This window comes from Pan troglodytes, chromosome 9 (assembly GCF_028858775.2).
Source record: "Pan troglodytes isolate AG18354 chromosome 9, NHGRI_mPanTro3-v2.0_pri, whole genome shotgun sequence".
Taxonomy (NCBI): Eukaryota; Metazoa; Chordata; class Mammalia; order Primates; family Hominidae; genus Pan; species Pan troglodytes.
Genome location: NC_072407.2, coordinates 70046754 through 70071662, shown reverse-complemented (window position 1 = coordinate 70071662; position 24909 = coordinate 70046754). Strand labels below are relative to the sequence as shown.

General features: G+C 58.2%; 1 protein-coding gene across 6 annotated transcripts; it reads right to left on the bottom strand.

Moving 5' to 3' along the window:
* Positions 1 to 1028: 1028 nt before the first annotated feature.
* ALDH3B1 (aldehyde dehydrogenase 3 family member B1) lies at positions 1029 to 21753 on the bottom strand. Of its 6 annotated transcripts, XM_063784211.1 has the most exons (11): positions 18976 to 19282; positions 16602 to 16887; positions 14844 to 15006; positions 11658 to 11768; positions 11402 to 11522; positions 11040 to 11125; positions 10499 to 10580; positions 8424 to 8810; positions 7534 to 7700; positions 4197 to 4296; positions 1029 to 2557 (listed from the first exon to the last, which is right to left on the bottom strand). In XM_063784211.1, the coding sequence occupies exons 2-11, from the start codon at positions 16658 to 16660 to the stop codon at positions 2367 to 2369; spliced, it is 1467 nt and encodes a 488-aa protein (XP_063640281.1). In that variant the 5' UTR covers positions 16661 to 16887; positions 18976 to 19282; the 3' UTR covers positions 1029 to 2366. The 6 variants fall into 6 exon arrangements, with proteins under 6 accessions (XP_063640281.1, XP_016776878.1, XP_016776875.1 ...); XM_016921389.4 differs by lacking the exons at positions 16602 to 16887; positions 18976 to 19282 and adding an exon at positions 21610 to 21753; XM_016921386.4 differs by lacking the exons at positions 16602 to 16887; positions 18976 to 19282 and adding an exon at positions 19923 to 20208.
* Positions 21754 to 24909: the final 3156 nt, after the last annotated feature.

Genomic DNA, 24909 nt, shown 5'->3' with positions numbered 1-24909 from the left:
TCTTTTAATCCTCACAGCAGCTCTGCGTGGAGAAACTACAGTAACGTGTTACCACGTTAAGGCGGGAAGCTGAGGCATGGGAGTATTTAGTAACGTTCCCGGGCCGTAGAGCTGCGGTGTGCGGCCGCCTGATCCACCTGATCTGTATGACTCCCGTACTCAACCAGCCTATGTTTCCTACCAGCGAATTTTTTTTTTTTTTTTTTTTTTTTTTTTTTTGAGACAATCTGGCTCTGTGGCTCAGGCTGGAATGCAGTGGTGCGATCTCGGCTCACTGCAGCCTCGACCTCCCAGGCTCGGGTGATCCTCACTTCTCAGCCTCCCGAGCAGCTGGAACCACAGTCGCCTGCCACCACCAGGCTCGGCTAATTTTTGTATTTTTTGTAGAGACGGGGTCTCGCCATGTTGCCCAGGCTGGTCTGGAACTCCTGGACTCAGGCGATCCTCCTGCCTTGGCCTGCCAAAGTGCTGGGATTACAGGCGTGAGCCACCACGCCGGGCCTCTCCCCGGGAATGCTGTGGTAGAGGGACCCGCAGAGGCCCCGAGGCTGCCTGCATGTGTGTGCTGGGAGGATCTGCGCTGAGGGTAGGTAGGAGTTGGGCAGGCCAGGACAGGAAGGAGGCAGAGGGAGGACACGCATGGTAGACCAGGACGAGGACAAGGGCAGGCTCAGTGTGTGCAAAGGGGACAGTGGTTTGGGATTTGCATGCAGATGCCCGAGCCTCCAAAGGACCTGTGGGCCACAGGGAGACCCTGGGGGAGTTCAAGCTGAGGAATGGAGAGGGCTTTGGGCTGGTCAGCAGGTGCTCAGAGGAGAGGGGCTGGCCCTAGAGAGAAGGGAGGTCTTGGGATGGTGGCCCACACCTGACCCTGGCCCTTCATCAGGTGATTCCTGCGTGGATGCCTGCAGGGATTCCTGCGTGGATTGGGGAAGTCCTGCAGCATTACAGAATTGTTACCCAACGCCAGGGGCTTGGTCCAGAGTCCTGTTGCTAGGTGCACAGAAAGCAAGTCACCGAGATGTAAGTATTGCCAGGGAAGAAGGCTTTATTCAGGTGACATCAGCCAGAGAGACAGGAGACGAAACTCAGGTCCACCCCTGTCCCCCTTCCCGACTAAAGTTGTAGGTTGATATAGTCTGAAAAGAAAGCAGGAGCCAAGGAAGAGGAGGTGGCCCGCAGGCCGCAGGAGCTGCCTCTCATTGTCCAAATGTAGGTTTCTCAAGCATCCGGCTTGTTAGGAAATTGGGCCAGTTTCAGAATCATCAGCTTGTTCAAAAGTGGGACTTGGGAGGTGAGAAGGGTTGTCAGGCAGGAAATCCTGCATTCTGCTTTGGCTGAGTGGATGGGGCCCAGGAGGATGAGCAGCATGGGGAAGAGTATGACTCGTAGTGGGCACCATGAGGATAAAGAGTTACAAGCTCCTCTGGCATGGGCCGGAGGGAAGGGAGACCCTATCGCATAACCACAGCCCCACCTGCCTGGAGAGAAGAGGGAGGCGGCCCCGCTCCGTGCCACCCCACCAAGAAAGATAGGACACCTGGAGCTCCGGCTCAGCAATCCCTCAATCCCTCAATCCTTCATTTCATCCTTGCAACAGTCCCAGGAGGTTTTTGTTTTTTTTTTTTTAAGGCAGAGCCTCCTTCTGTCACCCAGGCCGGAGTTCAGTGACGCAATCTCGGCTCACGGCAACCTCCACCTCCCGGGTTCAAGCGATTCTCCTGCCTTAGCCTCCTGAGTAGCTGGGATTACAGGCATGCGCCACCACGCCGGGCTAATTTTTGTATTTTTAGTAGAGACGGGGTTTCGCCATGTTAGCCAGGCTGATCTTGAACTCCTGATTTCAGGTGATCCGCCCGCCTCGGCCTCCCAAAGTGCTGGGATTACAGGTGTGAGCCACCTCACCCAGCCAGGAGGTATCAATGGTTAATTCTCTCCACTGAACAAATGGAGAAACTGAGACTCAGAGAGGGCAGGAATGGCCTTGGATGCAGTGATTCCATGGTGTGGCCTGAGTCAGATGCCAGGGCCCCTCGGACGCCCGCTCCACAGGAGAGGGGTGACTCAGAGGTGCCGTGTCTGTCCTCTTCTCCTGAAGATGGGTGGTTGGTGCGGGGGCAGGGGATGGGTCACTGCACTGTTTCCCATGCCTCCCACCTCGGCTCTCATGGTTGGGAGCGGCTGAGGGAGGAGGCTGAGGCAGGGAGAGGGAAGACCCAGGAGGGAGGAGGCAGGCGCTGCTTTGAGGGGTGCCCTGGAGCCTTGGCAATCCTTTTCCTCCTCGGGCCCGGGAGCCCAGGCCCCGTCTCCACCAGCCGCAGGCGACAGCTGTCATGGTGGTCTACAGCCTGGGCCTGGGGAAGGGCTCAGAGCAGTGTGCAGCTGCAGCCTCGGGCCTCCATGGCCACCAGCAGCATCCTCAGGCGGCGCGGCGATTGCGGCGGGTAGCGGAGGGCGTTGAGCTTCTCCATCCCCGGGCTGCGCAGGAGGCAGGCGCGATGGTGGGAGAAGGTGTCGAAGGAGAACTTGCCATGGTACCGGCCCATCCCACTGGCACCTGTACAGTGGCACAGAACACAGGTGGTCAGGCGCTGGGGGTCTCCTAGTCACAGACAGTGGGGCCTAGGCGGGCTACTTCTCCCCTCTGAGCCTCAGTTTCCCCATCTGTCCAGTGGGCTGATCATGAGGCACTGTGTGTAAAGGGCTTAGCCCCGAGCTTGGCACCAGCTCAGTAAGCCCTGGGGATGCCAGATGCCAGGGCAAGATAGGCAGGTGGTGGTCAAGGGCATGGATTCCAGAGTCAGACTGCCAGGAGTTAAACCCTGGCCCTGCTGCAAACAATCCATGTCACCTTGGACTGTGCCTCAGTCTCCTTTGTCGTGGGGTGACAAGGGTACCTCCCTCCTAGGGTTGTGGTGGGGATTGAGGGGATGTTGAGACCCCTGGACCCAGTAGGTGCTACGTGCAGTGAACTCTCCTCAGCGTCTAGGTTGGGAGGCAGATGAGGCGCCAGGCCAGGGCGTTCAGAGCACAGCCTGGGTGGAGTGGGGTTGGCTGGGGGGCTTCCTGCAGTGAGTGAGCTCCAAGGATGTGCAGTTAATGAGACGAAGAGAGTGGGTGGGGGCAAGAGGGACCCAGGCTTGGGGAGCCTTAGAGGTGGGTGCCATGCGGTGTGTTAGGGACCTGGGCAGAGCTCAGGCTGTGGGAGCAGCAGGTGGGGAAGCCGGGGTGGGGCCATGGCCACCAAGAAGGGTCGGCTCGGGGGCCTGGGAGCTGGGGGAGGCTTTCTTGAGGGAGCAGCAGGGTCAGATGTGCCCACAGACAGCCCCGACTCTCCTCCAGGGCAGGGAGGTGGGTTGAGGAGGCTGGGGCTGGGGCTGGGGAGGCAGCTAGGTGGGGTCGGGGGCAGCCGCCCAAACTCGAGCCGAGCCAAGACAGCAGCACAGGCACTGTTGTGCCCCTGGCTGCCCTCCAGGAAGGGCATGGACCCACCTGAGGCAGCTTGCCTGGCCCTGCCATCGTTCACTGTGGTGCTGAGTGTGGACAGGTGGCGGGACTGCCTGTCACCTGCCCGGGGCCTACTGTTCTCTGAGGAGGAAGTGGGCTCAGAAAGGGGAGATGTCACCTGGGCCACAGGGCCTTCAGCGTGTTGCTAGGACCATCTCTGAGGCTTCCTGACTCAGAGGCCAGGACTCTGCAGTGGCATCGGGGCTGCTCTGGGGGGTGGAGGATTGGCACTCATCCAGGCCTCTCAGGGTGGGGAGGTGTCGTACTGAGAGCTGGAGGGGGGATGGGGTTAGAGGAGCAGCTGCCCTGGAGTAAAGGACGCCGGCGGCATTGCTGCTAAGGGGCAGACACCAGGTCATACTGTTGGGGAGAAGAGCAAATAGCATCGCAGTGGGCAGTGTGATCATAGTTGTGTGGTATTTTTAAAAATTCACTAAATTGTGTGTCTGTGCAGAGATGGTCTAGAAGGTTCCACTGCAGACTTTTTTTGAGATGGGGTCTTACTGTGTTGCCCAGGTTGGACTCAGACCCTCTGGGGTGGGGAGCAGGATGCGGGTTCTGGGGTGAGGCCTCCTTGCCTGTCCCTCTACACTGAGGTGGGGCTGGCGTGCTTTGGCAGGAATGTATGCAGGTAACACTATTGCAATTTGACCAAATGGTAACAGAAGGGCAGGGTAGCAGGCACCTACCCACTCCTCCAAAAGGCAGGCTGGCCAGGGTCATGTGCATGAAGCCGTCGTTCCCACAGAAGCCCCCGCTGCTGGTCTGGGTCAGCACCCGCTTGACCACCTGGGAGAGAGCAGGATGTGCGTGAGGCCGCCTTGAGCCCCATCAGGATCATCAGGACCCAGAGCCTGTTCCATGCTGGACTCTGTGACACTGATCTTGCCTCAGAAAGGGTCTGAGGCCACCATGTCAGCTGAAGGGCCTGTGATGGTACAGGTGGGGCAGGGGATTGTGTAGCAGCTCCTCATGAAGCTTCCAACTTGGGACATGTTTCCTGGACATCTGCTCATGTGTGGTCCATGCTGATGGCACAGACTCTTAGGCCTGGGGGTAGGGGCAGGAAACCTAGTGTTGCTTGGGGACATGGAGGGTGTAGTGGCAGCAGGGCAGTACTGGACAGTAGGGAGGCATCCCAGGAGAGGGGTGTCATGTGCCTGCTGAGTGGAGGGACTGGGAGGGACAGAAGTTGTTCAGGCAAAGAGGGCACTGCAGACAGAGTGGAGGCTGAAGAGCTGTGTGGTGTGAGCACAGGGACATGAAAACATAATGATGTGGTCAGATTTGCACTTTAGAAACAGAAGCTTGGCCCTTGCTTGAAGGTCCTTAAGAAGGACCTTCTTCCTCAATCTGTAGACTTATTTGAAGACTGAAAGGAAAAAAAGATTGGTAGACACTAAATAGTTGCTGCACAAAAACTTCAGTATATTTAGTTGCAATCACCGTGAACCTCTGATCACAGCTGGGTCAGGGCTTGTCTGATGTGGGGAAAGTGGACTCCCCCCAGTGGATTCAGATGTCACTTCATGGCATGAGACCAGCATTACCCACAATGGCAGTGGCAGCAGATGGAGGAGATGGAGCAGAAGGCAGCAGAGGGCATCCCAGGTAGTACGGGCAAGCCACCTTGTGCATGACTTGTGTCTTAGGTGTGACTGTGTGTCCTGGGATCAGTTCTGGGTGGTCAGAAAAGTTTGAAGCCAGATGACTCCACTGTCAAAAAACCTCTGTAGAGTTTTCTAAAGGTGAAAGTATCCAGATGAAGCAGGGCTCCTTGAAGGAATGGCTGCTTCTGGAGTTGGAGCAGGGGAGATACAAGATGAGCCTGGAGCTGCTTGTAGCACCAGAGGGGAAGGAGGTGGTCACAACCCAAGAGGCTGGGACATCTTACATGGGCTTCTGAGCCCGAGCCTCAGACAAACCACACGACCTTGGATTACAGCCCCTGGAGTCAAATAAATATACCTGAGTCCGTAGTGACCTAAATAAACAATTCAAGAGATGAATCTTTCTTACAGAATTCCAGGAAATAGATATAGATACTGCTGCTAGCCAAGAATACGGTATCCAGCTAAGACTATGCTTTGTAGATGAAGAAATAAAGCCTTTCCCAGACAAGCAAAGGCTGGGGGAATTTACCACTACCAGATCAGTCCTGCAAGAAATGCTCAAAGGAATCTTAACATAAAAACAAGTTGGTATTTGCCATAATACACACAAAAGTACAAAACTCACAGGCCCTATAAAACAATCATACAAAGGAGGAAGAGAAAGGTATCAAATGGCAATACAACAGAATTCCACCAAACCACAAATGGAATAAGAAAAGAATGTATAAAATAACTAGATAATAACTAGCAATATGATAGAGCAGCATACAGCTTAATTACCCCCACCTGGTGAGGATGGGGTAGGCTTAGAGACTTGCTTCCAAATAATAAAGAAACAAACAATAGTAGCTTCCCAGGGAAACCCTGGCAGATACCGTCCTGACCCGGTAGTGAAGGTTCCACTCACTAGCCACGTGTGCATCTCAGGTGCCCCAGATGTGGTGTGAGAGGCAGGCTCACCTCTGTGGGATTGTCTCCTAAAACCAGTAACCTTTCTTTAATCATGAGAAATACACCAGATGACCTGAGGCTGGGGATGTTCTACAGGAGACCTGTCCAGCACTCCTCAAGCTGAGAGGGTTATTAATGCAAGGTGGGACCCTGACTTGGATCCTGGGGCCGAAAGAGGATGTCAGTGGAAAAACAGCAAAATCCAAATAAAGTCTAGAGTGTAGTTAATAGTAAAGCACTGCTGTCACTTTTTTTTTTTTTTGGGGGGGTCAGGAGATCCTTTCACCTCAGCCTCCCGAGCAGCTGGCATTACAGGTGTGCACCACTATGCGCAACTAATCTTAAAAACATGTTTCATAGAGACGGGGTTTTGCTATATTGCCAGGGCTGGTCTCAAACTCCTGAGCTCAAGCAATCCTCCCACCTTGGCCTCCCAAAGTGCTGAGATTACAGGTGTGAGCCACCGCACCCAGCCCTGCCATCACTTTTTTAGTTTTGACCCATCTAAGCACCATTAAATGGGGGAAATTAGGTGTGGGGTACATGGGAACTCTCTGTACCATTTTGGCAACTTTTCTGTAAATCTAAAAGTATTTCCCAATACAAAGTTTATTTTAAAAAAGTTCAAGTGGCCGGGCACGGTGGCTCATCCCTGTAATCCCAGCACTTTGGGAGGCCGAGGCAGGTGGATCACCTGAGGTCAGCAGTTCAAGACTAGCCTGACCAACGTGGCAAAACCCCATCTCTACTAAAAATACAAAAAATTAGCCGGGCATAGTGGCACACGCCTGTAATCCCAGCTACACAGGAGGTTGAGGCAGGAGAATCGCTTGAACCCGGGAGGCAGAGGTTGCAGTGAGCCAAGATTGTGCTACTGCACTCCAGCCTGGGTGACAGAGTGAGACTCTGTCTCAAAAAAAAAGTTCAAGTGGAGGGAATCGAGGAACTGGCTGAGGGCCAGGGAAGGGGGTGGGGTGGGTAGGGACTGCTGGTACCTCTTGGTGTTTTTTAATCTGAGGACTCTGGTCTTGGGCCTCCCAGGCTGCCTCTGCAGCTTGAGCAGGGGTAGGGGATCAGGGCTCATTCTTGGACCTGCACCTTTGGGTCATCCCCGACACACTGCCTGTGCCTTCAGAGCCAGGCTTGAGGGGTCATGTGGCCACCAGGCCCCGATGTGTAAGAAGGACAAAGGCAGGGGCTGACCTAGAGGAAACACTGGACCCTAGAGAAGGCCCATACCCCAGAAGCTGCCCACTGAAGGCCTAGGAGAGTGGGGCCAGACTGGGGACAGGGTTGGGGTAGGTGAGGCTCAGCTGCTTCCAGGAGAGTGGGCAGAGACAGAGCCAAGAGGACCACCATCCCAAAGTCCTGAAGCCACTGGATTTTGGTGGCCCCCCTGCTGCCACCACTTGTACTGCCCACTGCGGGCTCCTGACCCTGCCCAGCCCGGCCGCACCCCCACCTGGCTGCTGTTGGAGAAGGCGTACAGGGCCAGGGGCTTCTCCCGCCGGTTGATGAACTCGATGGCCTCGTCCAAGCTCCGCACGTTCACGATGGGCAGGATGGGCCCGAAGATCTCCTCCTGCATCACAGGCTCCGTCTCCTGCACGTCCACCAGCACCGTGGGGGCTGCAGGCACCAGAGACAGCTCAGCCCCGGGGCCACAGTCAGGACCGCCCCCAGGGGTGGGGGTAGAGGTGGGGACAGGGCCACAGGCCAGGGCTGTAGGCCAGGATCCCAAGGTCTGACTTCCCAAGGCTTCAGGCTTTGGAGTGTTTAGGGAAGAAAGTCTCCCCACAGCCCCCCAGAAGGGACCCTAGAGCTTCCCCAGCCTGCTCAGGGCCTGTGGGACACAGAGAATCCCCTGACCTTGGTCTCATAGTCAGGGGTGATGGGATCTTAGAACCTTGGAGTTCATGAGGCAACAGCGTCCCAGAATGTTGGCGCCGCAGTGTCCCGTGAGCTGCTGAGCCTTACGGCCCGGGAGACTGGGGGCTCAGGACGGGACCGTCGGAGTTTAGAACCTGGGGATCATGGGCTCGGAGAATCTGAGGTTACAGCCTTTCAGGACAGCCGGTGGTGGGATGGGAGTTCATGTTAGCACGCTGAGCCCTGGAGCCCTGGGATCTGAGCTCAGCGAATCCAAGGTGAGGGACCAGAGTTTGGCCTCATAGGGCCACAAGCTCAGAAGCACAGAGACGGAATCATGGCACTGGAGCCGTGGCTCAAGGCCGGGCTCTGGCAGTGGGGCCAGGTTTCAGGCGCGGGTCCAGACTTGTGGCCCAGCCTTGGGCCCTCCAGTGAGGAGGGGTCTTGGCCCAGGTGGGCTGTGGTAGGGGCAGCAGGACTCACCGATGTAGCGATCGCTCTCGTCGCTCTGGCCCCCAATGGCCACGCGGCCGCAGCCCAGCAATGCCCGCAGCCGCTGGAACTGTTTCTGGTTGATGATGCGGCCCAGGTTTGGGGAGCTCTGGGGGTCGTCGCCATAGAAACGGGTGATGGTGCTCTGCAGGGCGGGTAGCAGCCTCTCCTGCATCTCGGGGCTGCACAGGACGTAGTCGGGGGCCACGCAGGTCTGGCCAGCGTTGAAGTAGCGGAACCAGGCCACGCGGTTGGCCACGGTCTGGGGGTCGCAGTTGTCGTCCACGTAGCAAGGGTTCTTGCCCCCCAGCTCCAGGGTGACAGGTGTCAGGTGCTTGGCGGCAGCAGTCATAACAATCTTGCCCACACGAGGGCTCCCTGGGCATGGAAGGAAACCAGAGTGGCCGTTCAGTGACCTGGACCAGGTGGGATGGCCCAGCCCACGGCCCCGCTCCTCCCTGGAGAGGTGGTGGAGTCAGCGGGCAGCAGCCCTCGCCTGGCCTTTCCTTGTTCCTCACTGCCATCCTGCAGCCCAGGGCCCTGCTCATCCTTCATCAGGACCAGCCCCTAAGCACAGAGTCTCAGGAGGGAATGGTGTATGGCTGCTATCGGCCCCCAGGGTCCCCCTGCTGAGCGAAGCCCCTTGGCTCCTCCCGCCTCTGCTTGTGACCCTGGCTGACCCTGCAGGGGACTCTTTGCAAAATGCTGCATGGAACCCCTCCCTACCCATCTCCTTTGGAAACTTTGGGGATCCCTTATCACCCAAGGCTGGAGTCCAGCTCTGTCTGCGGCATTCAGGTCTCTCTTCTCTAAACCTAAACCTGGAAGTTCTGCCATCTGCCCAGCCCTTTTTTTCTGACCCTTGAGGTGGACTGTCCCAGGCTGATGCAGGCGTCCCCATGTCCTGCCTGGCTTGGCCTCACCTCTCCTCTGTGCTGGCCTCCAGGGGCCCAGCAGTCTCCACATGCACACAGCCTTCTCTGCCCTAGCCATGTCTGGGCCTCAAGGCCTCCTCTCCAGACCTGACTCGGGGACCACGCTGCTGCGTCTGTGGGGATGGCCCTGGCATTTCTCCCCCTTGTGGTCAAGGATTAAAGCCGGCAGGAGCCACTGTGCCTTCTCTACTCTCACCCCTGCCCCATCCTGGCACAGTGCTTCCTGGGCTCTGTGGTTCCTTCCAGGGCTCCTTTGCCTTTGCTGGGAGGTGGCCTGGTCAATCCTGCCGGGCCCTTCCCCACGACTGCCTCGACCTGTAAGGCGCAGACTTGCCTGCCAGCACCACTGTCTTCCTCCCGCTCCCTCTGCCCCTCCCTAGCTCAAAAACTCGAAGCCGGGTGTGGTGGCTCATGCCTGTGATCCCTGCACTTTAGGAGGCCAAGGCAGGAGGACTGGTTGAGGCCAAGAGTTCGAGACCAGCCTGAGCAACAGAGTGAGACCCTGTCTTTACTAAAAATACAAAAAATTAGCCGGGCGTGGTGGTACATGCCTGTCACCCCAGCTACTTGGGAAGCTGAGGCATGAGCATCACTTGAACCCAGGAGGCGCAGAGGTTGCAGTGAGCCAAGATTGTGCCAAGATTGTGCCACTGCCTGGGTGACAGAGCAAGACTCTGTCTCAAAAAAAAGGAAAAAAAAGTGACCTCTGGCGTGGATTTCTCCAAGGGCTTGTGTGCACATTCCAGCCTGTCCCCATCCTGGCCAGCAGGGTGACCCTGGGCAGGACGCTGAGGCCCAGTCCCTCATCTGCCTGCAGAGAGGGCTGTGGGCACCAGTAGGGTGGTGTCTAAGAGCCTGGGGACAGCGGGGTCACGTATGAGGGTCTGGGGACAGTGGGGGCAGAGGCTATGGTTCCTGACGCTGTGGTTGGCACAGTGGGCTGGCCCTGGACATGGGACTCCATCCCTTCCTAACGGGTCCTGGGGGTCCAGGACTGCTCCCAGCCTGGTCCAGAGAGAGAGAGAGAGAGGAGAATTCAATCTCCCTGTAGACTCCCAGAGTTAGGGACAGGACCCCTGAGCAGCTGTCCTCCCCGACCCCAGCCTGTCCCGACCCTCATCCTGGCCTCACCTGTGAAGAAGATGTAGTCGAACCTGTGCTCCAGCAGCTGCCCCGTCTCCTGGGGCCCGCCCAGCACCACAGCAAAGCAGCTCTGCAAGGCGGGATGGGTGAGGCTCCTTCTGGGACCCCAGCTCCGAGAACACAAGGGAGCAGCGCGCCCTGCCTGGACCCTGCCCTGCCTCCACCCCGCCTGGCCTGACCCAGCCAGGGCTCTAGGAGGGTTGGGTGGAGGCAAAGTGGGAAGAAGGGAGCTCCCCAAGGTTGCCTGGCATTGGCAGGCCCAGCTTGGAGTCCGGCTGGCGCTGGAGGGGCTGATGCCAGGGCCAGGTGGAGGCAGACACAGGACCCCTGGGCAACAGGCTGCCCTCGCTGCTCCTCAGAGGGAAACTGAGGCTGACAGGGGCGGTGACTTGGTCAAGTTTACACAACTCAGAAGAGGCAGGATTGAGGTGGGGACTCGGGTCTGACTGACAGGCCCTTCCATGCCAGGGGCTGCCCAGCCCTTGAGCCCTGCCTGTTCCCGCTCTACCTGCCCGGCAGCCCTGCTCACCTGGTCCAGGTATCGGGGCAGCACCTCGGCCAGGATCTTCTCGACATTCTTGCTAATCTCTGATGGCTTCAGCACCACACAGTTCCCTGCAGGGCAGCGCAGGGAGAGAGCTGGAGGAGGCGTAGCCCGCTCCTGGTCTCCACACACCTGCAGGGCAGGCATCGGCCTCACCCACTTTCAGATGCAGAACCTGGTTCAGAGAGGTGACATGACGGGCCCAGGGCCACACAGCCCGGGGACAGTGGACCAGACAGTCCTCTTTGCCACCTGGGCCAGTTCTTCCATGTCCTCCTGGGATCCATGGGTGGCCCTGAGGCCTCGAGCGGGGAAGGGTGACCGGAAGGGGCAGGCCCAGCTCTCACCTGCAGCGAGGGCACCCACGAGGGGCACCAGCGTCAGGTTCAGGGGATAGTTCCAGGGTGCAATGATGAGGACCAGGCCAAAGGGCTCCTTCCGGATGAAGGCGGAGTCCAGCTGCGTGGCCTGGGCCGGGAGCCGGGGATGAAATTAAGTGCTCAGCACCCTGGCCCCTCGGCAGCCAGCTCCCACCCAGAGGGGCCACCCTGTGGGAGCAAATATCCCCTGAGCCCCCTGCCCACCTCAGCCCGGCCGGCTCACCAGGTTCTTGGGCACATGCTCGTCCTTCATCCAGGCCCGGAGGTTCCTGAGGGCCAGGGTGACCTCGCCCTGGCTGATGGCAACCTCAGACACCTCCGACTCGAAGGCTGACTGCAGGAAGTGGGTGGGGTCAGGGTGGGCCAGGATTCCCAGAGTTGGCAGGAGGGCACAGCCTCCTCCAGGCAGGGCCTGCTCCCACAACTCATTCATTCATTTTCATTCATTCGTTCACTCACTCACTCACTCCATGTTCAGTGCGTGCTTCCTGTGTGAGGTGCTGTCTCTGTGCCAAACAGAGGGACCGGCCCTGAGGCCGACCTTGCAGGGGGCAGTCGTTCCACGTGAAAGTGAGAACGCTGACGGCTCCATTAGGATGTGGCTGTGCTAGGGAAATCATGGAGCAGGGTGGGGGTGGAGACTGCTGGAGCGTGTGGCTGTGGGCGTGCACAGGTGTGCACATGTATACATCCACATGAGCATGTGTGTGTGTGCTGTTTTTACAAAGCGGTCAGTGCAGGTCTCCAGGCAGCGGTCACATTGGAGCAGTGACCTGAAGGCAAGGAACAAGCAAGTCGTGGGTACTGGGAGGCGGCATACTTTGGGCAGAGGCCCTGGCGGCTGCAAAGGCCCCGAGGTGGCTGTGAGCTTGCTCTGCTCCTGTTTAGCAAGAAGCAGAGTGGGCAAGGTGAGGGGGCCAGGCGGCCAGGCAAGGACTCCTGAGAAGAGCAGGGATGGGATCTGACTTAGGGTTTTGTTTTTTTTTAATTTTAAAAAAAGTTTGTTTTGATTTTTTGCAGAGTGTCTTGCTATGTTGCCTAGGTAGGTCTTGAACTCCTGGCCTCAAACAATCCTCCCACCTCAGCCTCCCAAAGAGCAGGGTGGAGATTGGTCTGCAGGAGACACAGGCACAGCCACCCCTAGGTAAATGCTGTCAGTTCCCACAGCCCAGGGGCCAGGGCCACTGTCAGGCTTCTAAGCAGAAGTGAGGAGACCCGAATCAATAGGGACATTGTCCTGCTCTCGGCTAGCCAGTGCTCCCTGTCCTCTGCACCCCAAGGGAGGAGAGACCAGCCAGGCAGCAGGCTGCAGGCCGCTGGAGAACAGGTCAGGGACACTGGGGCCAGGCTGGCTCCCTGCCTGAGGCAGCGCCTGAGGTTATGGGGTGCAGGCTCTCCCGGGTCAGGGCAGAGGGGGACGGGCCAGTGGGGTGCTGGATGGGCCAGAGGACCAGCGAAGCCCAGAGAAGGAGATGCCCTGCCTGAGGTCACTCAGCGAACCAGGGGCAAGGCCAGGGCTATAGCTGAGCCCCAAGAGGGAGGAAGACGCCACGCCCACCGGCACCTCCCAGCCACTGAGGCTGGGCGAAGGTGCCTTCCACACGGACTTTCCCACAGCCTGTGCTCTGGCCCCATGAGCCTGGTGGCCTGCCCACCACACCTCCTAGGTCACCTGGGACCTGACTTTGGGAGACTGGGCTATTTTGAGCCAGGTTCAAACTCTGGCTCTGCTCTTCCTGGCTGCATGCCCTTGGGCAAGAACACACTCTCTCTGAGCCTCTTCTGGGGGCCACTGGGTGTGGTTGCCCAACCAGATTCACCAAGGGGTTAACTGAGAGGGTGCATGTGACGCTGGGCAGATGCTGCCTGCTGAGGGTGGGGACAGGGGGGTGACCAGGTCCAGAGGGAGGGACCAGGTTGAATGTTCTGGGCTACTGCTGCCTTTGTAGGGCCCCGCTCCTGCAGCTGGGATGGGAAGGCAGGAGGTGGAATCAGAGCCGAAGGGAGAAAAGGGACCAGACAGACATCAGGTCAAGTCTCGTGAAGGCCGGCAGGCGGCCGGTGGCGGAAGCTCAGTGGTGGCGGGGGAGTCAGTCCCCAGGGAGCCCAATGGGCTGGGGGAAGGTCTGAACACTACGGCCTTCAAGGCAAAGGGAGGAGACATTTTGTCCAGAGAATAGGAGCCGGGGGCAGCCCCTGGGGCAGATGTCCTGAGGCAGGGGCAGGTGGTGTCCTGAGGCAGGGGCAGGTGGTGTCCTGAGGCAGGGGCAGGCAGGTACATGGGCCCTGATGGGTGAGGGGTTGGGGGAAGTGTGTTTCTTGGGGTTCTGCCTCGGCTGCCACTGGGATTGGGAGGGGCTGAGGCCCCAAGCCTTCAGGGTCTAGACAGAGGCCATGATGCCTGCTGTACCCAGAGAGAAGGCCAAGGCCTCACGGCCTCCGAGGCCGTACATAGTGTGGCCCATACCCCAGACCTCATCTTTGCTGTTTCTTCCTCTCCCACCCCCGACAGCTATGCTGGCTTCCTTGCTGCTCCTCAAGCAGAAACACCCAGCACCTCCTGCCTCAGGGCCTTTGCACGTGCTGTGCCCACTGCCATCTCCCCAGCATCCATGGGGAGCCTCCCCCTCCATCTTCACATCTCTGCTGTAAAGCCCCCTTCTCAGAGAAACCTTCCCTGACCACCACATATACAGCAGCACCCTGATCCTGGCCCCCTCTCTCCCCTTCACCTTGGGTGTGTCTCCAGGGCACATATTTCAACCCAATATGCTGTGTAATTATTATCTTTATTATTATTTTTGAGATGAAGTCTCACTGTGTTGCCCAAGCTGGAGTGCAGTGGTGTGACCTTGGCTCACTGCAACCTCCACCTCCCAGGTTCAAGCGATTCTCATGCCTCAGCCTCCTGAGTAGCTGGGATTACAGGTGCCCACCACCACATCCAGCTAATTTTTGTATTGTTAGTAGAGACGGGGTTTCGCCATGTTGGCCAGGCTGGTCTTGAACTCCTGGCCTCAAGCGATCCGCCCACCTGGGCCTCCCAAAGTGCTGGGACTACAGGTGTGAGCCACCGGGCCCGGCCTTGCTGTGCAATTATTTATTTGCTGTTTTATTGTCTCCGACAGAAGGTCAGCTTCGTAGGCATGGGAACTGTGTTTTATTCTCTGCTATATCCCCAGAGCCTAGAACAGTACCTGGCACATAGTAGGTGCTCAGCAAATAGTTGCTGCATGAATACAGAAATGAGTGACTGGATGAATGTGCAAGGGTGGCTCTGGCCTAGGGGAGGAGCTGCTTTTAGCCCCGCTTCATGGAGGGTGCAGGTGTCTTCACCCCCTGCTGTCCCAGCTGCCCTCCATGCCCCCCTGCCCCAGTGCACCCTCTCATACCCCCAACCCCAGCCCACCTTGTGCAGGTCCTGGGCCAGTGCGTCGTGCAGAAGCTGCTTGTTTTCTTGCAGGAAGCAGCCCAGGCCTCGGAGCTGCGCAGCCCGGAACTCAGCTGGCCGCGTGCGCCCCGCGTGGAAGGCCTCCCGCAGTCGCCGCAGCGTGTCCTCAAGGGGGTCCATCCTGCCAGATGGGGCGGCATGAACTGGGTGGCCAGGGCTGCCCCTCCTTCATGGGCACCACCCAGCCGCCCCAGGATCTGGGCACCCCTGACCTGCCTGCACCCACAGGGGCTTGCAGACACCTCTACCTTATACACACACAGGGACCCACTCAGATGACCCCACAGGGACTGAGGCTGCCTGCAACCCCTTTCACCCAACAGTGAGCACTCCCAGACACACATGAAGACCCTCGCACCACTCCCCTCTGCCATGGACCTGGAGGCGGCTGCAGGACTGGGTGTGGGCTTGGGGACAGCTGCTCCACCACAGCCCCCGAGGGTGAGCAGGCAGGCAGAGCGCCATGCTTCTTCCTGCCGCACAGAAATTAACCCCAAGCCATGGCCTCTACCCTGCCCTGATGCCCCTCCTGGAGGCGGGGCAGCCTCACCCCTGCCAGCCTGAATGGTGTAAGCAGGAGCTTGATGAGTAGAGGGGGTGACCCACTGCCACCATGGCCACCACCTTGGAGCACTCCAGACACAGAATTCTCCGTCTTCCTCTGTCCCCAGCCTGGGGGCACTGCCCAGGGAGGCCAGGCCAGTGGGCAATAGCCTCCTCTCCCTGTGCCTCAGCTTCCTCAGGAAGAGGGGGAGAACACCTCGGGCCTCCTGGAGGCCCTGCTGCCCACCCTGCCGGGGCTGTGGTGCTGGGAGGCAGAAACAGCTGTGGGGGAGAGGATCAGGGCGGGGGAGAGGGCGTTCCTGCCTCCGTGCTGGTGCCAGCCAGAGCTGGCAGGCAGGGTAGGGGCCTAGACATTCCCCCGAGCCCTGCCTGTTTACTTGAAGTTCATCGGAGGAGCACTCTGACGCACTCGTTCCTCGGCCTGGTGCCAAGGACCCGTGGGGACCCTTTCCTCCTTCCCTCTCCGAGTCCCTTTCCTCCAGATCTCAACTTGGCTGATGCTTCCTCCAGGCAGCCCACCCAGATTATGCCCTCATCCACTGTCACAGTGGCCCCTTGACTCTGCTCCCCAGCGTTCTGAGTTGTGCCATGTGATAAATGTCTGGTTACACTCTACCCACCTCCCAACCCTGTCCACATCTCCCTTATTTCCTCCTCAGTAGACTGGGAGGCAGGCCCCTCTGTGCCTACTTATTTGAGACCTAGTGCTTGAAGCCTCTCATGTTACCGGTGTAATGATGGCACCTGCCAGCTAATGATGAGACCACACAGTCGGTTCTGAGCCCAGGGCCCAGCATCGGTGAGCGCAAGGCTGTGGGTGATTGTTAAGTGGCCACCTTGAGGGCGGGACCTGCTCCGGTCTGCAGGATGGCCCTGCTGGACCAGTGTGCTACCGAGAGCCTGGTCGGGAGCCCCAGGCCAGCCCTCAGCTGGAGTGATTGGGGGGCCAGGCTGAACCTACCATCTTCCTGCTCTGATTGGGAGAAGCTGGGCAGCGGCCCGCACACAGGACAGGCACCATGGTCCCCATAGGGCTCGTTACGGGAGCAGGACTGAGACCCAGGAGCCAAGAACGAGCTTCTCGAGCCACCATCAGGCCTGTCTCCGGGCTCTGCCTCTTACTGGTTGTGGGACCTTGGGCAAGTCACTCACCTTCTCTGCCTCGGTTTCCTCATCTGTGAAATGGGGATGCTAATGGCACCTGGTGTCATTGTGAGGATTAAATGACATCACGCTGCATAAAACATTTGCTGTTGTGCCCACAGAAAGTACTTGACAAAGGTCAGCTCTGGGTGTTTTGCTAAGTAGCCTGCAAATATTTATCTCCCTCAACTCCGCACTCTCCTGGGTCCTTCTCCATTCTACTCTCACCTTCAGACTTCTGCCAGTGGTCAAAGGCAAACCACGCCTGTGCCTCTCTCACCCTTTGTAAGAATCTCTGCAGAAACCACAAAAATGCAAGGCACGTAACGTGAATGGTGGACCGTGGGCTGGGAGCTCTGTGGGGGATGGAGTTCTGCAGGGAACATTCCAGCAACCCTCCTAGCAACGCTGAAACCAACTCACCAGGGCCACAGGACACATCTCTCCCACAGGGCAACCAGCCCTGGCATTGCCCCTACGGGTCACTCACTCTGGACTGAGGCCCCCAGGGAGTGCCCAGTGGGGGACGGGGAGCTGGGCGGGACCCTGGCAAGCGGAGAAGCCAAGGCCGCCTTCTGCCTGAGATCGGGGGGATCCTGGGCCTGTTATCTCCCGAGGGTGCTGGGCAGCCATTGTGGACACACAGAATAGGGAATTCCTGAATCAGGCACTGGGCTGGGGTCCCCCAAGCCCACCCCCGCAGCACTCATCCCACAGTGTGAGGTTGTAAGGAGTGTGATTCCCATGCCTGCCCTCGCTCATTTCACCACCACGGCCGCCCACTGAGGGACCACTATTCACCCCACTGAAGGAGATGGAGGCTGAGGCTCAGAGAGGGCCAGAGCTTGCCTGATGCCACCCAGCTCCTCACACTGGAAAACCCAAATCCAGAAGAGCAGAAGGCTATCCACCTCAGCTCCCACCTCCCTCACAGTCCCCTGGGGATGGGCAGCCAAGTCTTTGGGGGAAGGGACACTGGGCTGGGGCCTGGACGGCAGACCCAAGGCCAGGTGGACTCTGGTAGGCCAGCTGTGGGAGGGGTGACCGGTGAGGGGAGGTCTCTTGCTGTTTGGATTCCATTTCCTTGGCCTCCCTCCTCACTGTTGCTGCCACTCCCCACACTGCTTAGGTTGTGGGGTCTGAGACTGCCTCTTGCCTCCTGCGGCTGAGCCACTGAGGTCCAGGGGCTGATGGGCCCAAGGGTCTCTGGGGCGTGGCCCCCCATCACAGGTTGAGGTGCATTTGGCCCAGACCTGCAGCTTCTGGGGTAGGGGGGAGTTGCCACATCATTTGGTGATGAAGATAGCGGCTGTTTCCTCTGGCCTGGGGGCCAGGGCAGGACCAGCCACTTCCTCTCAAGGCCACGGGCCTCTAAAAACAATACTCAGGTGCCCACGTGCTGGGCACTATGCCAGCCTGGGTGCTCTCTGTGGGTGCCCACAGGCTCCGGGAACAGAGTGGGGAGGAACGGGGCTGACATATCACAGGGAGTGAATGTCTGGCCGAGCCGCTGCCCCCAACCTCACAGCAGGGACCGTCCCTGGGCAGGGACTCCCTGCTCGTTCACACCCTGGCCTATCAAGTGGGTTGGATTCCAGGGAAACAGATGCTCTGCCCGTTCTCTCATTCTTCCTTCCTCAGTTTCCTCATCTACACCATGGGCCTTCTAAGAGCATCCTTCCAGCATGGCATGGTCTGGGGGCCCAATGACCTGGGTTTAAACTGCAGCAACCACATGTGTGAGTGGGGAGACCTTGGGCAGGTTGCTTGACCTCTTTGTATTCACGTTTCCCATCTGTAAAATTGGGCACTGCCTGTGGCACCCATACCACTGTCAGGAGAATTCAAGCACTGGGACCCTGGGAAGTGCTCAGTATCCATGGAGGACGGATGTACCAGAGGAGGGCTCGGGGAGGAGACCCCTGGGGCAGGGGCCTGAAGGGGCCTTGATCCAAGGTGGGTGCTGGGGAGACAAGGACATCACCCTGAGACCCAACTGAGGACAGGGATGTGGTGACAGAGGGACTGAACATGGTGGGTAGAGGGCCTGGAGGACCCCCATCAGGGCAGCCAGAAGGCGAGGATCACTAGGCCAACTTCAGGGGACCCACAGGCCCAATACCGCAGGGTCTCCGATTCTGATCTCCTGCAGTGTAGCTTCATTAAACAAACATGATGAGAGGCTGTGATTTTGAACTGAGCTCCTGTACTAGGCCCCAACAGACCAGACCAAACCAAAATGGAGGCACTCATGCCAAATGCCACATCATCAAACCGAAGCTTTAAGGAAGCAGACGGAGCCCAAAACCACAGACCAGTTTCTCCGGGAAGCAGGAGATTCCAGTCCACCTGAGCCGGCATCATCAGGTCCCCTCTGCCTTACCCCTTAGAAAAAAGCAGTCCGCTTAGAAAAAAGCAGTCTGCAGCGATCCGGTATTAGGCGGTTTGGTGTTTCCTATTTTTCTGTTTCCTCCTTTCTGCCTTACGAACCCCCTGCTCCGCCACTGCCTGGTGGGAGCTCTCACTCCATTTTGTAGAATGGAGACTGTCCAGATTCACGAATCATGAATAGAAGCCAATTTGATCTATAACTAAATGTGTTGTCATTTTGTCTTTTGATGGCCTTAAGCTGGATTTTCATGAGGTCTCCCAAAGCTCAGCAGCCCCTCCCTTGGGGAGCCAGGGACCAGCGTATCCCCTCGTTTGTGACTCGGGCCAACCCAGCCCCGGGTCACAAAGAGGCTGAACAGCCTCGGCTCCCTGATGGGGCACAGTTCCCGGGATGAGAAGTGCCTCCTGCAGGCGGGGCGGGGCTGGCTGGCCACTCCTTTCTTGGACCCTGACAAAGTCCATTGCTAAGAACTATTCTTTCCCAGAGTCATTCATGGCCACGTCCCTGCATCAGCACTGGGCATGCAGGCTGGTGCCCAGGAAACGGCTGTTGCTGGAAGGGATACTTGACCCCTGCGGGGAAGGGGGGCACAGTCCTTCCTGGGGCAGCTGGACCCAGAGCTGTTCCCTTGGTTCCCTTGGAGGGTGTCCGGGAATCCCAGGAAAAGGAGGCGGTGGCAGCCCAGCTCGGACAACGGAAGGGTGCCTGCTGGCCAGGGGAGTGCCCGGGACCTCGCTGCCACTCCCCAGACCTGCCTCTCCTCCTTCCGCTTTCTCCCCCAGCAGGCAGGCAGATGAGCTCAGCCAGGACACAGTGGCCTCTGAGTGCAGCTGCCGGTGGCTAGGCCCGCCTGGGCTGCCTGTAACCCGGAGTTGCTGAGCTGGACTCTGGCCCGACTGCTGGCCCGCTACAGCCCCAGCCTCCCCAGGATACTGTACCTGAGGCTCTGCCAAGCTGCCCTTCCTCCTGGCTGTCCCGCTCTGCCTGGTGGCCCTGCTGTTAAGAAATGTCCAACGCAGGGCCAGTCCCCGGGGGCGGGCGGAGTTGCCCTAGTCTCGTGCCTGACTCTGGCTCTGGGCGGGCCGGAGGCTGCAAGCCAAGATTTCACCACCGCCTCCCTCAGGGGCCTCGACATCTCCTCCCAGACCACAGAGAAGTCAACGCCCAGAGGGCGCCAGGCTAGAGCCACACGGCAGGGCTGAGCTCTGAGCTGAGGGGCAGCCTGAGGAGGAGGAGGAGAGGCTGCACAGCAGGGCTGAGCACTGAGCTGAGGGCCAGCCTGAGGAGGAGGAGTGGGGCAGTGGGCCCTGGGAATCCCGGTGTGGGGTGGGGAACTATTATTGTATTAATTATATTCTATTATAATATTATGTGGAATGTTATGGCCCAGAATAGCAAGGAAGTCTCGACCCCCTACTCCCAGCCTTCCCTCAATGCCTCCCCTAAGGAAGGAGACCACTACTACTCCTGCTGCCCTCCTCCTACCACCTTGCCTGGTTTACAAGACAGGAGGAAAGAGAGAAAGCAAAAAGTTAGAAAAAAAACAGAAGTAAGAGAAATAGCCAGAAGACCTTGGCGCCACCACCTGGCCCTGGTAGTTAAAAAAAAGTGATAATAATAATAATATCAACCCCTGACCTAAACTACTTGTGTTATCTGTAAATTCCAGACATTGTATGAGAAAGCACTGCAAAACTTTTTGTTCTGTTAGCTGATGCATGCAGCCCCCGGTCACGTTCCCCGAGCTTGCTCGATTTATCATGACCCTTTCACGTGGACCCCTTAAAGTTGTAAGCCTTTAAAAAGGCCAAGAATGTCTTTTTCAGGGAGCTCGGCTCTTGATGCAAGTCTGCCGATGCTCCCGGCCGAATAAACCTCTTCCTTCTTTAATCCAGTGTCTGAGGTGTTTTGTCTGTGGCTTGTCCTGCTACACCCTAACCAAGACTCAGTTTCCCCTTCTGCAAAACAAAGAGGTCAGACCCAAAGGTGGCTGGAGTCTAGAAATACCATCTTAGGGACCACACCTCATGCCTGCTCCTCTCCCAGCGCCCTGTGCTTCCGTGTTCCTCCACACCACCCCATGGGCCACCTCATTCATAGAGCCTGTCTTTTCGCAGATCTAACATTTTACAAACGAGGAAGTAGGGGCAGAGAGGGGGTGGGATGTGAACATGGGGCGTGTGTGTGGCAGAGCTTCTTGCTCCAGAGCTGGGGCTGCACCCGTTACGGATGTCCCCTCTGCCTCCCAGGAGGAGTGCCTCCCTCTCTGCTTAGGACCGTGGTCATGATGCCACGTGTCACCTTGGTGGTTCCTGTAGTCCCGATCTTCCTCAGGTTCGGCACAGGCAGCTGTGCCTAAGCCTGTCCCTGCCTGCCCCCAGCCCGCCCCGGTTACACGTGTCAGAGCCAGCATGCTGTGGGGATGATGTGCAAGCTGCTGTGGGTGTGGACAGGGTGACAGGTGTGGGGGAAGAGCCTCCTCTATGCCCCTTCCTGGGCCTGCCGCTGCTACCATCTCCCTGGTGCCCTGGGTCTCCGTAGCTCCTGGCCCCGGGGCCTCTGGGCCAACGTGGCACCTGGGAGGTGCTCATCACCGCCCCCCCGACCTGCCAGCTCCCTGCCTACCTGGGAGGGCGGTGAGGTCTTCTGGACCATGCCCACACTGGTGGCCCGTGATTAGATAGTTAGGGTGGGGGTGAAGGACTGCAGAGCCCCTGTCCTGTGTGGGATGGAGCCCCCAGCCGCTGCCAGTCACGTGGCTCAGCATGTGACAGCCCAGCCCTGCCATTCTCTGGAGCTCAGCCAGATTGAGTGGGTGCCAGGCAGGGCTGGGCGGGGGCTGAGCCTGTAGGTCTTAGCTGGGAGTGAGGCCCAGAGAGGGCAGCCACTGGTCTAAGGCCACACAGCAAATCAGGGACCCATCTTGGTGGGTACTGGCAGGTGGGAGGGGTGTTTCAGGATCCTGAGGGTCCCCTCCCTGGCCAGGGAGCTGTTGAAGAATTTCCCCCAACTCACAGGGGCCGAACTTGTCATGAATGCAGGAGCAACCTGGGAGGAGGCCCCCAAAGAGGCCTGTCCTCCTGGGACAGAACTCCTAGCCTGCCCTGGGAGTGAGGCTCCCCCCAAGGGAGGCCACACACCTCCCAGGAGGGCTGGGCCCTCCCCACTCTGGGTCGGGTGCCCCTCACTACTCCTCAAAGCTCCAGTGGCTCAGTGGGGCCTGGGAGTCCCATCTCTGTTGAGGAGCCCAGGGTAAATGGGGAGCCCTCTGGGTAGGGCACCAGGAGGACTCACTTTTGGAGCCAGCTCTGGGGTGAGGTCTGCCAAGGCCCAGGCCAGCCAGGGGGAGTGGGTGGAGGGGTTGCTCAGGGCTCCGGGCCAGACAGCTGCGGCCCCGCCTGCCCTGCCTCCTCCTTGCTGGGCTGACGCTTCGCCTCTTTGGGCCTCAGTGTTCCCATGTGAGAACGGGGCTGACTACAGTCCCGGGGGCATCTGTGGGTGAATGAGAGGGTTCGGTGGGCACGGATCTCAGCACCTGGCATGGAGGGCGTTAAGTGTGAGGTCTGGGCTCAAATCCTGGTCCTGTCACTTACCTGTGTGACCTAGGTTAGTGTCTTAACCCCCCATGCCTCTGCCTTCCCATCTGTAAAATGAGACGTAAGTGATTGTGAGGCTGAAACAAGTCATTCCATGCACGTGGGCCCAGAACTGTGACCATTCCAAGTGCCCGGCCCCCTCTGGAGGGGTCTGAGAGCTACCTTCCAGACTCTAGGACAGGAGCATGGGCAGGGCATGAGCATGGCATCAGGTGGAATCATTCATTCATTCATAATTCATTCATTCATTCCCTCACTTCTCAGAAACATGCCCCTGAGCCTGGCTCACAGGGCCTCAGACCTGCCCGAGAGCATCTCACTGCCTCATCTGCCCACAAGTGACCTTGAAAAGAAACGTCCCCTCACTGGGCCTCAGTTTCCCCAGCTGTAAAATGGGGCTGACTCTGCCTGCCTCACATGGTTACTGCGAGGGTGAAACGAGAGCCGACCTGAAGGCACCGACAGGGCACCTGGTGCTCAGTAGGCGCTCAGAGCATGTGAATGTCCTCCTGCCCCTCTCCTTGCCCTCCTGAGGAAGTGGCTGCCCCAGGCCTTGGCCCTGAGGCCCTGGCCCTGCCTCCCACCCCCTCCCTGGCAGTCTTGAAGGCTGGACCCACCCTGGCTCCTCGAAGAGGCAAAGTTAGAGGCTGTAGGGGCCCAGGGCCCAGGACACAGTCAGAACTCACGGGCAACGGTGAATGCGGGTCACTTGTTCATTTACGCACTCAACAAACCTTTACTGAGCACCTACTGTGTGCAGACACTTCACACAATTTTCACAATTCCCAGACATTATTGACCATGCTTTCCAGCTGGGCCACACAGTGACAAGGACTCACCACGGGGATCCACACCCAGCCCGGCCTGGCTCCTCGGCCCACGGTGCTTCCAAGGTGCCTGGAGCCCTCGCACAGGAATGGGCTGGAGTCTTCAGCTCTGGGTGAGCCCTTTGCCACCAACTCTCAGGAGCCTCAAGTCTCAGTGGAAAGCAGCAGCCACCTGGGCATTTGCTGTGCCAGGCACTGGGCAGAGCCTTTGGCACACCCCAACCTGGGGACCTCCCAACATCCTGTGAGCCAGACTCAGTGATCATCATCCCCATTGGCTTTAATGTTTAAAATATTGTGGAATCACATCCATGCCAGGGAAGTGGTGTGAAGGGAATCATGTGGGCTGCCCAACACGCTCCTGTGTCAGTGCAATGCGGGGCAACAATATTCCAAGAGGTTGTTTCAGGGAGTTCCAGTTGAGAGCAATATTTATTCTCTTCTGCTTGCTTTTCTGCAAGGAACATCGATTATTTTCATAATGAGAACTGAAAGTAAAGGCTTATTATAGAGAAAAGCATTGGCAAACAGTGAGCACGGGGGGATCTGGCCGCCCCTTCCTGGGGATGTGACTGTGCACTGTTGCAACCTGGATGGGTTGGCGGAGGTGCTGGCCCTGCTCAGATCTCTGTCCCGCAGGTCACCCTGGTGTGTTTATCTGGGCCACCCTATCAGCCTCTTAGATAGTCTCCAGGCTCCCCAAGAGCAGCTCCATAAACCACCTAAAAAAAAAATCCTTTCTGGAGAGAGGAGGTGTATCAGTCAGGGTTTAGTGCCTCCAGGGCTGGTTTTTTTTTTTTTTTTTTTTTTTTTTGAGAGGTCTCACTCTGTCGCCCACGCTGGAATGCAGTGGCACAATCTCAGCTCACTGCAGCCTCATCCTCCTGGGCTCAAGCAATTCTCCCACCTCAGCCTCCTAAGTAGCTGGGGCTACAGGTGTCCACCATCACACCAGGCTAGTTTTTGTATTTTTTGTAGAGATGGGGGGGAGGGGGTTGTCTCACTTTGTTGAGGCTGGTCTTGAACTCCTGAGCTCAAGTGATCCTCCTTGGCCAGCCAAAGTGCTGGGATTGCAGGCGTGAGCCACAGCGCCCGACCCTCTCCAGGTGTTTTGAGTAGGAGACATTGAGTGCAGGGAATTGGTGGTACAGCACAGGTGATGGAAGAGCCCAGGATGGGCAACCATAGCAACCGCCACAACCCGCAGGCCCAGAGGAACAAGGGGAGGAAGAGATGTCACCAGGCCCCAGAAGTTTGGGGTCCCTCAGGGAAATTGAGAAGCTCGGGGGGCCCACTCCCAGCACTTTGGGGGCTAAGGCGGGTACATCACTTGAGGTCAGGAGTTCGAGACCAGCCTGGGCCAATATGGTGAAACCCCATCTCTACTAAAAATACAAAAATCAGCTGGGTGTAGGGGCACACGCCTGTAATTCCAGCTACTCACAAGGCTGAGTCAGGAGAATTGCACTTTCTCATCATGCTGTGTAATGATGCTGGTGTCT

Bases quoted from the DNA above. Each gene is read 5' to 3' on its own strand.
- ALDH3B1 (XM_016921386.4), bottom strand. From the start codon at position 20,119: ATGTCGAGGCCCCTGAGGGAGGCGGTGGTGAAATCTTGGCTTGCAGCC. The intron at 8,811-10,498 runs GTGAGGCCAGGA...TTCCATGCCCAG, and splicing joins CGACTACATCTTCTTCACAG to GGAGCCCTCGTGTGGGCAAG. The intron at 7,701-8,423 runs GTGAGTCCTGCT...TGGTGCCTGCAG, and splicing joins CGAGAGCGATCGCTACATCG to CCCCCACGGTGCTGGTGGAC.